At 37.0% G+C, this 14,838-nt stretch overlaps 1 protein-coding gene across 2 annotated transcripts in view; it reads right to left on the minus strand.

Moving 5' to 3' along the window:
- Positions 1–14,838, minus strand: part of LOC148871820 (F-box protein At3g54460-like) — a 35,862-nt gene continuing 21,024 nt past the window's right edge. For both annotated transcript variants that reach the window (XM_088972396.1, XM_088972397.1), the window contains exons 5-9: positions 12,125–12,184; positions 11,851–11,981; positions 9,385–9,499; positions 7,917–8,065; positions 1–424 (exon numbers count right to left, since the gene is read on the minus strand). In XM_088972396.1, the coding sequence (XP_088828522.1) occupies positions 7,919–8,065; positions 9,385–9,499; positions 11,851–11,981; positions 12,125–12,184 (453 nt within the window). In that variant the 3' untranslated portion in view covers positions 1–424; positions 7,917–7,918. The remainder of the gene's footprint in view (positions 425–7,916; positions 8,066–9,384; positions 9,500–11,850; positions 11,982–12,124; positions 12,185–14,838) is intronic.

A 14,838-nucleotide genomic window follows, 5' to 3' on the forward strand; every position in this document is an offset into this window, starting at 1 on the left:
GAAAGGAATAATACACAGTATTTTGATTGATAACACAGTACAAGAACGACTGAAATAATGGGATTCTCCTACCCATATTGGTACATGATAGTATAACAAGACAGTGTTTAATGAATACAAGGATACAAATTCATCATCATCACCTGTGTCAACCAGCTACCTAAATATAGTCGGAAGCACAAATCTGTACCTCCATTCTGCTCTGAGGTCATATTATTTGTTTTTTTTTTTTGTTTTTTCAATATAAACTACATCTATCCATGTACATGTTCAGCCACCTGAACTGTATGCCTAGATACACATACAACAGTGAATGAATTGGCATTGTTAATAATGTTGAACTATCCCTAAACGTATCATACACAAAGTTACATTTGCCAAACTGACTCCTTGAAGTATAATTGAATACAAGTCAGCCATTTACCTGAATAAATAAAAATCATCATCAATCAGACACTGGTCAGAGAAGCGTGCAATCCAAACAAATGGATGAGAAAGCTTTAAGTAAATATACAAGTGAATGAGACTGTAACAATGTCATATCTGATAGCTGACAAAGAAGTAGAGGGCGTACTAATGAAATATGCTACGTCAATGAACAGATGGAAGTAGGCCAAGTTCCTTTTCAAATTACAGATTTACAGCTTTTACTATACATTCTGCAGAAAGTCATACTGCATGTATAATCATTGATTTTTATCTGAGCACGTAAACCACCCTTTTGTTGTTTTAAACAACTTCAGCATTGGTTCCCCTTGCAACTACCTGATGATAACACTCGATAATTTTCTAACGCTATTGAAGGAAGGATACAATTCTCCTCTACTTCACTTTCTGTTTCATTTGTTAATAAAAGCAAGGTAGTATTAATGAGACTGCTGAACAGTTGTAGGGGGGAAACTTCATGAAAATAATGAATAGGGATTGAGCTTCAGGTTTAGAAGAGGCAAGGGGGAAGAATGTTTTACCAGACCAACAGACTTCAAGAAATTATAAGCTACATTTTTCACAGCCTGATCATCACAATACAACTACTTAAGGCTTGTAACTAAAATGCCTAACATACCAAACAAAATCTTCCACAACAATTACTTAGAAATTCCATGAGCCATCAGTGATACTCTTTTACACTGGAATGAGCAATAATTGACCTATGATATCCAAACATGGATAGAAGAAATGGGGATAAAACTATCCATTTCAAAAAACCCAGTATCCCATATGATACAGTAATTAGTTATTTCCTGCCAAATTTCACTTTTTAAGACATATCTTGGAAAAGTTGGTTAAACTTTAACATGTACAGATTTTTATAGTATGATTTGTTAAAATAGTTTACATGATTTTATAAGTATCAATACTAAAGAGTATATTAATAGTATGTTTGAAATCCAAGGTTGTTTTCCTACAACCATACAAGAGATTTTATGGCCTGCAGAGATGAAAGGCATAGTTTTCAAGGCACCAAGGCGAGGCTAGGCGACCATGAGGCACCCAGGCACCTAGGCGGGTGCCTAGCCCTCACCTAAGGTGATGGAGTTGAAAAATAAGGTTTGCCGATGGATTTCTACCCCTTCCGAACTAGTTTTTTTTTTTTCTTTTTTTTTTGTTTAATGTATTCTGCACTTTTGTGCTTGTATTTCTTGCAGTGTTGCTTCAAGTAGGCAAACAATATATCAGAGTTGTGCAACTTACAAGTTAAATGTTAGAAGTTAGAACTTGAAAGAACTGAAGGGGGTGGAGCCCCTATTTTAGATCAACAATACATAGGAAACAAATACTAAAATTAAAGAAGACAATGAAGTAGGTGGGGGGGGGGGGGGGAGAGCCTGTATTCTAGACCCAGAAAAGCTGGTAAAAAATATTAAAATAAAAGCAGAAATATGAAGAAGAAAAGAAGGGGCGGAGCCCCTGTTCTAGACCCAGAAAAGCTGGTTAAAAAATACTAAAATAAAAGAAGAATATGAAGAATAAAAGAAGGGGTGGAACCCCTGTTCTGTCCTTGTTTCAGACACCAATAATGAGAAAAAAAAAAAAAGCTGAAAACATGCAAGAAATTTAAGAACAAAAGAAGGGGGCGGAGCCCCTGTTTTGGTCCAATAAAATGATTCAAACAACTTGATGAAAAGATACAAAAAGGAAGAGGAGAAAAATGGGGCGTAACCACTGTTTTAAACCAGGAAGAAGAAGAAGGCTGATTAACTCACCTTGACTTTAGAGGACTGTGTGGGAACGATGGAGGGCTGTTGTTCTCTCCTCTTCCTTCCTCTTCCTCAGTTCGATTCTTTTGTCAAAGTGAAACCCTCGAAGATTAATTTTGTTTTTTACTTTCCTCACAAAAAACACTTGATAACATATAACAGGTTCTACAGGTTCTATTATAAAAACTGAAACAACCAATAAAATATTATATATTTTATATTTAGTTTTATTTAATAAATATTTATATATTATATATTTGCTTCAGCCCCCTAAGCATGTGCCTAACATATTTTTTCCTGGCATTTGGGCGAGGTGTTCTTTGAAAAGTGCCTAGTCGCCTAGGCAACACCTAGGCGTCGCCTAGGCATTGCCTTGACAACTATGATGAAAGGCCTAAATAGGAAGAGAAAGGCAGTTTTGGGTGTGATTACTTTGGATGTGTTTTGGTCTTCCCTTCAGACAGAGAGAAATGACCAAATATTTGACAATAGGATCATCTTAGAGGACTTAGTAGCTATTGGACTAAAAGGCAATCCATTCTCATGATTGGGGCTATACAAATTGTTTGGGAATGTCAAGCATAGTACCTTTTTTGATAGGATACTCTTTTTTTGTAATTAGTAGGAGTAGCCACGAGCCAAGCTGCTCATGAGCTGTTCGAGCTCAGCTCGGCTCAGTCTAAACCGAGCTTCCAGACAAACTCAAGCCTAAAATATAGGCTCATTTGCTAATCAAGCCAAGCTTGAGCTTAATAAAGCTCAGCTCGTGAGGCTCGTAACCCTGTCACCTTGGCTCGACACCTCAGCTACTAAAGGAGACCTCGGCTTGGCACCTCAGCCACTAAATGTGACCTCAGCTCAGCACCTCGACAACTGAGGGAGACCTCAACTCGGCACCTCAGCAACTAAGGTTGACCTCAGCTCCACCCCTAGTAATTAGCACAGAAATGAAGGTGTCCCTTCAGAAGAATGTACTGCACCAGTGGGACCACTGTAAGCCCGAATCACTGAGCTCTCTCTGTTTAGAATAACTCCCCCGATGCCAGCCGCTGGAATCTGGTCAGAGATTGCTCTACAGCTGCCATCAAACTTCAGTAAATAATCTAACTCAGGCCTGGGAGTGAGGAGGTGCCTTGGTTGATTGCTAACAATGGAAGACTGGATAATCTCTAATAAATTCCTTTCAAGATCAGCATATCTGAAACCTTTGAAATTATCAGAGGAAAGAAGCCAGGAAAAGGTGCACACAAAAATTCTTTCTCTAATGGCTTCTGTCCTCACAAACTTATTATAAAAAATTCTCCTGCTTCATTCATTCCAGATACACTACACAATGGCATGAGTTAAGGCTCTCCAAAAAGCTTTACCTCTAAAACCCAGATTGCAAGAAGGCCACTGATTAAAAAAATTTGCAACCTTATTCGGAGGAACCCAATAAAAGCTAGATCCAAACACCAAATCAAGGAAGAATTGCAACAGATAACAAGCCACCTCACAATTAATTAGCAAGTGACTAGCTGATTCACCATCCTTCATGCACATAACACAGATGTGAAGAGAAAGATAATGTTATCCTAATCTATTTCTTTGGATCAGATCACATGTGTTAGTGCGCTCCCAAACTGCCTCCCAAATAAAGAACAGAAGGATGGTGAATCTGATCCAAAGAAATGTTGCTCCCGATTAAGAACAGAATTTTAATCGGGTCTTGGCCAAATTCTATTGACCAAGGAGGTAGGAGGGGTTCCTGAAGTAAGGTGTATGAAAAAGGACTTAGTGGAAAATATGCCATTGGGAGATAAAGACCAAATACATTTGTCAGGGAGATTATTAGAGAGGAAAACTTCACTCAAGGAGAGAAGGGAGGAAACTTCTTGGGCTTCAAAATCAGTTAAAGCTCTACAAAAGTTGAAATTATAGGACAAACCTTGATTATCTCTAATGAGAACATCAGAAACTAAGATTTCCTTGTCCAAAGTGACTGAAGTGACAGAGAGAGGTTGGGGACCCCACCAAGTATCAGTCCAAAATCTGATACAATTATCAGTTCCAATTCTGAGTCTTAATAAGGGGGAGAAGGAAGGAAAGATTTGCATAATACCTTTCCAATGGTTGGCGAAGGAATATCTGTTTGTCATAATTTTGCTGTCCCACCTGTTATTGTTCCTTCCATATTTACTTCTTATTTTGGAAGCCCAGAGACTATCTTGTTCCAGGGGGAAGCGCCACAACCATTTCCTAAGAAGAGCAACATTTCTTTCTTCCAAATGTCCAAGACCCGATTCTCCATCCTTCTTCGGTTTGCAAACTATCTCCCAGTTAACTAGGTGTTCCTTCCCATCCGACCCCCCCCCCCCTTCCCAAAGGAAGTCATGATGCAATCTTTCTAGAAGAGATCTCACTTTGGCTGGCACTTTAAAGATGGAAAGGAAGTAGATTGGCAGGATGGATGGGGAATACTTGATGAGAATAAGTCTGCCCCCTTTTGAGAGGTAATTTCTTTTCTAAGAATCCAACCTTTTTTCGCATTTTTCAATCACCAGAGCCCAAAAGGCAGTAGAAGAAGGATTTCCCCCCAAAGGAAGGCTGAATAATTTATGTCACTTCTCAACCTTACATCCAAGAATTTCTTTAAAGGTGATCTACTTATCTTGAGGGACATGAATGCCTACGGTGTTGCTCTTAGCTAAATTGGCTCTTAAACCCGTCACAGCTTCAAAGTATTTGAATTTTCTTCAAATTTCTGAAGTAGTTAATCTCACCTTCTAGGAAAAGAATTATGTCATCAGCATAAAACAAGTGAGAAATCTGAATCCTGTTTCTACCTACTATAAAGCCTTTCAATAGATTGCTATTTGAAGCAGATTTAAGGAGAAAGTCCAGTAAATCTGTTTCCAAGTGTAGAACTTATGATTTGCTCCAAAGAAAAAAGACCTAATTGGTGCTTATCCCCTAATTGGTATATCCTTTGTAAGGCTAATGGTGAGAGTTGCTATCACTTATTAATCTCATGCTCCTTTGTTTTAGTTATTTGGGATTGTTTTCTCTCTTTGTTTGGTTGCAAGTGGACCCCATAGTTTTCAAGGCACCAAGGCGAGGCTAGGAGATAGGGGGGCACCTTGTCGCCTAGTCACTAGGCAATGGATTTTTTTAAGTAAAAACATGTATTCTAGGGTAGTTCCCTAGATTCAATAATCATATTTCCTTAATAAATATCTATACTTTTCATAAGAAAAGTATAAACTTTATGTTTAAGTATAGAAAATCAACATATTCCAACATATTCATGAGAAGAAAAAGAAGAAAGAAGAAAATTCAAAAAATGTAGGGGCTGAACCCCTATTTCTGTTATAGGAAAAGAAGAAAAGCAATAGGTGGAAGAAGAAAAAGACACAAAATTAGTAAAGAAAAAGAAGAAAATGTGTTGATTGGACAACATTTTAAGTTCTTCCTTACTTATTGGTTCAGGTTTTGAAGTCTTTGATTGTTTAATACAGCATTTAGCAATGTTTGTGTTGATTAAACCCTAACAAATAAGAAAATAATAAAAAGAAATTAGTATATAAACACGCAAAATGAATATTTTAGTTTAAAAATGTCTATTTTATAATTATAACCTCAAAAAATTAAGAATATAATTTTTTTTTATAGCATGCTATAGAAAACTGCTTGGTGGTTAGGCGAGGCAAGCCTCCAAGGGCGCCTTGTCGCCTAGGCGTCACCTTAACAACTATGGTGGACCCCCCACCAGATGTACAAATCTTGTTTGCTGCTTCTTTTATTAGGTGGCCAAAGAAGATGGGTATAATTCTTTGGAGATGTGTAAGAGCTGCTATTTGTTGGACAATTTGGGAAGAAAGGAACTTGAGGGTTTTTACTGAAAAGGAAAGGAACAGGGATGCCATTATTGAAGCAGTTACTACTAGAGTAGTGCATTGGGTGAAATCTCTAGAAATGTTTGAGGATATTTCTATAGATATGATGATAAGAAATTGGAAGGAAGTGGCTAATTCAACCCCTATCAAAATCAAGATCAATCCTCTTTGGTCTCCACTAGCTTCTGGATTTATTAAATTGAACTTTGATGGAAGCAGTGAAGGTAACCCAAGGCCTTCTGGTATTGGAAGAGCCTTCAGAGATGAGGACGGGAAAGTTGTTGCTTTATTTTCTGATCCTACTGGTGTTGGTGATTCACTTAGAGCTGAGGTTTCTGCGGTGATGGAAGGATTGAAGAAGGCCAAGGAACAAAATTGTCATAAACTTATTATTGAAGGTGACTCAAAATTGGTTATAAGATGGCTGCACAGAGGAGAATGGACTCTGGAAGTCTGCTAATGAAAAACAAAATATACAATTAATTAGCACAGGGTTTGGAGATTCAGCTGCAGTGGGTAAAGAGAAGCGCTAACTCCTTTGTGGATACCCTTGTTAAACAAGGGGTAGGAAGAGAACAAATGTTTTGGGCTATGTTGTAATTTTGAGTTTTGCTTTCTTCTTGGGGAGGGTTAAGAGAGTTTATCTCTCCCCTAGTTTCCTTTGTACTCTTTTAATTTCTTAATAAAAGGTTCTGCTATTGATAAAAAAAGAAATGGTTGCTATAAAGCCTATAATAATTTTTTATATGACAAAAGCCACACAGCTTGGTGATGGTGGCAACAACTTGAGTGAGTGAGATAGAGACAATGTGGTGGTAGCAATGGTGAGATATAGGTGAGAGAGTGAGAGGGGTAGGGTAAGATAGAGAAAAGGGAAGAAGGAATAGTAGGGTGGGTAGGATTTGTAAACATAATTTGAAAAAAAATGCCACACACAAAGGAGTTGGAAACTTCTGACACTACCACCACCAGACATTTTGTTATGTCTGGGCAAGCTGCTATGCTGCTACTCTGTTCCCTTTAAAAAAATCAAAATAAATCACAAAGTTTAGATGGGTCAAGGAGGATAGAGAGGGACTTCTGAGTTGGCTATGTATGTATGTATGTATGTAATATGTAACCTCTTGGGACAGTCAAACCTCTATGCTCCACAACTAACTACAACTCAAAATGAGAACAATCCAAGATCAACCATCATTAGCCCTTTTTTAGTAAAAAGTGACTAAGATTATAAAAAAAAGGGAGGTAATAACTTACAACCTATGTTACACATAGGTTGGGGAAGAAAATTTAACACATCATAGGCAGAAAAATAACTTTATGCCCAAACTAATTCAAAGTACATAGTGTTAGAAGCTAACAAAGAAAGCAACATAAAATAATGAACAAAGATGGTAATAACATACAACCTATGTTACACTGATGCAGGTTTGAACATCTGAGACTCGAGTCTGTAATGACACAAGGTAGACTTGGGAGGCAGGGATTTGGGGATTGTGGTAATACTTTTAATCTTAATAAAAGTATTATTCTAAACCATTTTATAAGTATTTCAATAATTGATCAAAAGGAAAACAAACAAAGTGAAGCATAAATCAGTGCAATATCAAAACATCTCAAATTGATAATCTAAATTTATTAGGTTAGAAATTATAAACTTCATTTGAAACTTAAGTCTAATGTATAGTTGCATATCACAAGCTTAGAAAAGAAAAGACCCCCATAAAGGGGCTATCAGGATTAGTATTCAAATTTTCCAACTTCCAACCTATCTGGGGTTTCAAAAAGTCTATGTAACATAGTTACAACATAATGATAATACAAAATGAAAATACCATACCTTTAAATGTTAGCACTTGTCCGCACAAAGCTAAGCTGGGCCAAGTAATTGCTCTCAGCAAAATCATGCAATGTACGATGTGCTCTTGCACCTCCACAATCAGTTCGTCCAATCTCTTCCTTCCTGATTTTTCTACATCCATTAGCATCCTGAAAGAATATATACATGCCATACAGCTAATTAAAAATACATATAGAGAAGTATGGGGAAAAGTGAAAATCTGAAATTCAGTACAACAGATCACCCAAAAGGGAAACAAAACCAATGGAACGTGACTAGCCATGAAATCAAGGTATGGCACCAACCATTAAGGATCACAACTGGATATTTATAGAGCATGCTATTTTGTCTATCATAACATGCAATTCCTTTCTCTTTTATTTTGGTAGGATAATATTAGGGCAAAATATTCGGCATATTCATTTTATACTGAGAAGCCATAGTGCAGAATTCCAAGAAAGAAACAACTCCATATGGGTTATAGTTAAATCTATGTGCCTCAGAAAGAAATTCATTTTGATGCAACTTAAAGATACTTCATGCATAAAAAATTCAAGTGCATGATTTATAGAAGAATCACTTATTCCATTCAAGAATCTAATCATAGCTAAGAAAAAACACAAAAATAGATATATTTTGTTAGGTTTGGGTAGCTTTCTCCATTCATGTGAATAACAAAAGCATCAAGTATAATTGCCATGGAGGACCATAATTCCAGAAAAAAGGAATGAAAAATTACAAAAAGAGGAGAAAATCAATGATGATTTCACTTTCACTAGAACTCCAGCTCACAACTTTTCCCTTATTTTTGAGCAAGCATGCTTAGAACAACTAATCTGACTAGGCTTAAATAAGGAGAATCACAAAATCCTCTCTCCCACCATATATATAAACAAAAGCAGGTCTCAAATCGATATAGTAACTTATTTTTAGTGTGGTACCATGCATACAGACTTTAATAGGTCTCCAATTGATGATGGTAACTTATTGGAAAATCACTTGGAGCTCTCGATTCCATGGTAACTTATTGGAATAGGCAGATGGCAATAACAAAGTTATTATATTAATTGGAGAGATATTAAAGTTGGTGCACAGACTACATCTGATAAAAAAAAGGCATGACTTATAATTGTAAAGAAAGATAGTTATGACCTAATAAACAGTAGTCAACACATAGAATTAGACTCCACGTTAGCTAACTCCTTAGCCAATGGCTTGGTAAAATCTGTGGTTAACAGAAATCATATGTTCCAGATTACCAATACCAAATGGGGGAAATTTGTAATTACTGGGGGATTAGCAAAGGCTAACAACCCAAAAGGGGTACAAGGCACTTAATCCTTGTACTAAACTTTATTGAAAACAATAAAACTGTTTAACTGTTACCAATCAAATAAATAATAAACACAAATACAGGACAATAAAGTTTTTTATAGGTAACAAGAGGATAAAATTGTTAAAGTCATACCTGTAAGAATTGAAGCATTTGCTCTTCAATGGTGCCACGCATGGCCAAAGTTTCCACATGAATAGGGCGAGTAGCACCCATTCGATGTGCTCGACTAATGACTTGTTCCTCCACACTGATGCCACAAATAAAACAAATTGGTTCTTGCATGAAATAAAATGTATACTAGCATATGAAATAATTAAAACATTGAACCAGCTCTAACATTTTGTCTCTATTATTGAATAGAATTTTTGAATAACATAGCTAGATAATTGATCAAAAAATAGCATATGTAGATAATGAAGACTATGGTTTCCAATATTGGAGAGATTTGGTGAGATTTCCCTGAAATCTCCCCATTTTTCTTTGGGGCAATGCGAAATTCTTTAGGAATATTTTTTCCTAATGTCTCCAATATATTGTCAATATGTCAGTGTGATCTTTCAAATTTTTGATAGACTATATATTTAAAGTTTAAAGTTTAATAATATTATTAAAACTGTCAGACATTTCATTAAAATTGTTATAGTTTTTTAAACAACTTTTCCTAAAAGAACAAATGTAGATTTGGTAATCGATTGATTGGCAAGTCACCATAATTCAAAAGAAAAAGAAAAAAGGCACATAACTACAAATAAGGATTCTCAATCTAATCATAACATATAATAACAAAGGACCATAGTCAAAATGGAAAGTAAATTACAAATGTAATGAAGAAAAGATGGCTACGAGACTAAAAAGAGAAGAGAAAAGATGCTTGTTTAAGTCTCTTAGTCTTCTCTCATTTTATTTATACAATTTATTTTATGAATTTTTTAGCCTTTAACTGTGCAATTATACTTCTTCTATGGATGCTTAGCTCAGTTTGGAAGGGAATTGAGAAAGCATATGATCTGTTTACAAAAGGTGTGAAGTTTAAGATTGGGAATGGGTTACATGTGAAGTTTTGCAAGGATGTATGGTGTAGAGATAGGCTTCTATCAGAAGCTTATCCTGTCCTGTTTGAACTGGCTATTGACAAAGAAGCTAGAGTAGTGGACTTCTTGCAGTTGCAAGAAGGAAATGCAGTGTGGTCCTCTCAGTTCTAAAGAAGCTTGAATGATTGGGAGTTGGATGCCATGGTAGAAATGGTACATATGCTAGACAGTACTCGAGTGGATATTGGGAGTTTGGATATTAGAATTTTGCTGTGGAAGAAGACAGTAAACTTCACAGTGAATTCTTTTACCCAATGCCCTTGTCAGTTCAGAAGAGTAGGCAGTCCCTGTCAAACATTTGGTGTAAGAATGTTCCCACAAAAGTAGCCTTTTTTTTTGTGTGGACTGCTTACTTAAACAGAATCTTACTATGGACAACCTCTTGAGAAAGGGAATGGTGATGAATTTAGCCAATTTGTATTGTGTGAAGGGAACTTGGAACCAGTTAACCACTTATTGCTTCATTGTAAATTTTCCTATGAAGTATGGTCTAAATTATGGAATCCATTTTGCTGATCAATATATATATATATATATATATATATATATATATGGAACCTGTTTGAAGTGAAGGGATGCTTCCCAGGATCAGCAGAGTTTGTAAAGGGTTGGTAGGTAGGACCGTGGGAGGTCCATCTAGAAGGGGTAAACTGGTGTGAAATTTAGTCCCTGTTGTGGTTTTTGGTGCATTTAACAGGAGAGAAATGCAAGAATACTCAAGAGTATAAGCAGTTCTGTTGACACTATTTATCAGAAGGTTTTGGGAAAGATGTTTTGCTGGCTACAGACAAGTTGTTTAAAAGTATAGGTCATGATTCCTTTTTGCACAAGAAAATCTTTTTGTAAAGCGGGGATTGGGAGTATGGTGCTGCAGGGGCAGCTTTTGTATAGCCCCTGGGTGCAGCAACTTGTTGTACATGAGATTTCTGTTTCTTTTAATATAACATTGCACTTTACCGTCTTTAAAAAAAAAAATCTAACTTCTAATGATTCCCTGAAAGTTGATTAATTATTCCATTATTTTAGAAATATTTTCTTGTTTTTCTAGTTTTCACGATTTATCTTGGCAAAATTAGTGAAATATCCCCAAATTTTCCCCATCTTTATGTAGAGAAAAACTCCATCAATATCAAAATTGTGAACTATGATCAAGACAAATACAATTAGTAAAAATGAAATAAGCACTACCAATAAAAAAAAAGTCTCAATGGTAATGGGCTCCCTAGTGTTTGTATAAAAATGCATGCATGCATGCACGAGTTTGTCACTGATAATAATAGAGGAGGCTTCATGTATACAATAAAAGGAAAAAAAAAATACAACGATAATATGGCAGGCCAGAACAAAAGGAAGGACTTGCATATTAAATTCAACCATTGGCAAGGGGACATGAGAGAAAGCAAATAAAAGGAAATTAAACCACTATATACAGATAAGAACCACAGGCCCCAAAGGAACCCTCACTCTCTATACAACAAGAGCTCTCTGAGGAAAACAGAAGTTTTACCTTCTGTCCCAGATAGGTTCCATCAAAAATACACAAGTGACAAAGCTCAAATCAAGACCCAGAGCTGCACTTCCATCCATCAAAAGAGCCATACAATTTGCATCATGCTGGAAAATTGCCAATGACTTCATCTAAACAATGTAAAAATGAATTAAATCCAAAAGATAATAACATGAAATAGAAATAAATAATTCCATCATTAACTACTACAATTATCGTTGCACTTCTATAGATAAAAGAACTATTAGTCACAAAAGAAGTACATAATAAGTACCTTGTTTGAAGAATGCATTGGACTATACATTCCAACAAATTTTATGCCAGCACCTGTTAACTGGGAAAAGAAAGCAGATATCATTCCAATGGTAAAAGGTGGGGAAGCAATAATAAAGTATTGAGCACTTTTTTTGCATATTTATATCTGTCCCCATGTCTTTTTGTATTTCATATCCATCCCCCTGTATTGTCCAAGTCGTTATTTTTTAATCCAAATCCATGTGGTACAAACCATGATAAGTAGGAAGCAAGCAAGTAAATATTTTACAGTAGTAAGAAACAAAGATAGGATCAGTAGATACATAGGAAAGTCAAAAAAAAAAAAAAAAAAAACCATAGCTTTTCTTGGAGTCAGTTCTTGGCATGACTGAGTACACCTTGAGATGCCATTTGACAGCTATCAAGATCATGGCATTCGGACATGAATTGAGTTATAGCTGATCTATAGTGGACATACAACCACATGCTGGAATTAACTAATTTAGGAACTTAATTTTCAATAAGTGTTTAGGAGCTTAATTTTCAGGAAGTGTTTTAGGTTTTGCTTAGCTCATTAGATTTAATATTTAAAAGTTCTTTTTGAAATTATAATAAAATGAGTTGTTTGGGATACAGAAAGTAAGTAGAAGTTGTAGTCAGTTTCTTCATTTCATTGTGGGTTAAGGAAAAGGTTTGCAACCAAGAAATATATAAATATAGGGGCACCCTTTGTACTTGGAAGAAGTCATATTGGGAATTAAATGACACCGAGTCTTTCCACTTTGGTAGGGTTTAACTCCAAAGAACTTATTTGGTAGGACTTCATTTTAGACCTCATAATGAGCTTGGTGACTCCAAAGTCCACGCTTTACTCAGGAAGATAGGTGCAACCCTTCAACTTCAAACCACTTGTCCATCTACCATTACTTTTCTTTTCCATTAATCGTACTCATTTCAGTCTGTTGAGAACCTTATATCTTATATTCAAGTTTAGTTTAGGTGCTCGTTAGTTTCTGTTTTCTGTTTTCTTTTCTTTTTTTTATTTATTTATGTTTTATAGAGCTATTTATCAAGCCTGACAGTAGGGATGAAAATGTCTTTTCCATTTTGTTATGACTAGACCTGTTCACGGGCCGGGCCAGGATTTGTCTCTATATTAAAAGAACACATTCAGGCCCAAGCCTGAACCCAGCCCAACCATTGGACCTAGATCTTGAGCCCAAGCCCGGTCCTCCTATAAAGCCCAAAGCCTGGGCTCAAGCCCAAAGCCCGAAGCCTGACAGGAAATTGGGAAAAAAAGATTTTTTCTTCTTTTACTCAATAACGAAACTGATTTGTTTATTATATTAAAAGGCCTCAAAACCCAAAACACCTAGGTCGCAAAGGAGCAACCCCATCGTTGCGCCAATGCCCACCCTCTTATTATATAAACTATATTTTTTGTTATAAAACATATTATCAGGTTGGGCTTAGACTTGGCTGGGCTTATGGTAGGCCCCCAATTAATTTCACATATGCCAGGAAGGGGAAAGGTCAGCTTTCGGCCAAGGGGGGGAAATAATTGAACATGGGGGAACTTATGGATGGAGGGAATAAGGAGAGTTTTGTGGCATTTATAGCTTGTCAGTTGAGAATAAGAAGAGTGTGGGGCATTTAGCATTTATAGCTTGTTAGTTGGGAATAAGAAGAGTGTGGGGCATTTATAATTTGGCCAGCTGGGCATTTATTATGGAAGGCAGTTATGCTGTAAGATGTGTATAAGAAGGGGCTTTGGGGGATGGAGGAGACAAACTTTTGCTGAGTAAAGAATTCTGTGAATGCTTGGGAGAGCCGACGGTCTCTCGAAGAACCAGCCCACTGTAAGTGATCTTCTTTTATTCTGAATGACTACCAGTTCCCTGTTGATATTCTAGTGGTGTAGATTCTGCTGTGAGTCTGCAAATTGCGTGTCAAGTCTCTGGGACTTATCAGTGGTATCAGAGCGCGTCTTTCCTCGGCCATGGTGATAGCTAAGGAAGTGGCATCACAGGTGGAGGGTTTCGAAGAACGCTTGACTTCTCTGCATTCTGAAGTGGATGGCTTACGTGATGAGATAACAGCTGGACTTTCGAAGATCACATCCCTGGAAGGAGGCGTTCAAGACTTGGTAAGACGTTTTGATCTGTTGCTTCAGCAACAGACCTTGTCAGCTCCTTTGTTTACAACTGACAACGCTCCTCCTGTATCCGCATCAAGTCGTGCGGCTGACAAAGGGAAGAGTGCAGCTTTCCCGACATCTCCTTCAATGTCAGTCCCGGAACATACTTCTGATTCATTTGCTCGAAAGTTGGAGTTGCCTATTTTTGATGGGGACAATCTAGACGGTTGGCTTTTTCGCGCGGAGCACTATTTTGAGATTAATGGCTTGCTTCCGGCGGAACGTCTGCAGGCGGCAGTGGTCTGTTTAGAGGGTGATACATTGGCGTGGTATTATTGGGAGGATGGTCGGCGACCTTTTCGTAGTTGGGCAGAATTCAAGGAACTCCTTGAACGTTTTTTATCAACTCAGGAGGGAAACTTGCAGGAGCAGCTTCTATCATTACGTCAATCCGCTACTGTTAAGGAATGTTGTCGCCAATTCGAGGTGCTCTTCGCCCCCTTACATGAACTGCCAGAATCAGTCCTTGAAGCAGCCTTTGTTAATGGGTTGCGCCCAGATATACAGGCCGAACTCCGATAGATGGAACCCGTTGG

Source organism: Nelumbo lutea, chromosome 2 (genome assembly GCF_056320005.1).
Source record: "Nelumbo lutea isolate HS-2025 chromosome 2, American lotus-T2T, whole genome shotgun sequence".
NCBI lineage: Eukaryota > Viridiplantae > Streptophyta > Magnoliopsida > Proteales > Nelumbonaceae > Nelumbo > Nelumbo lutea.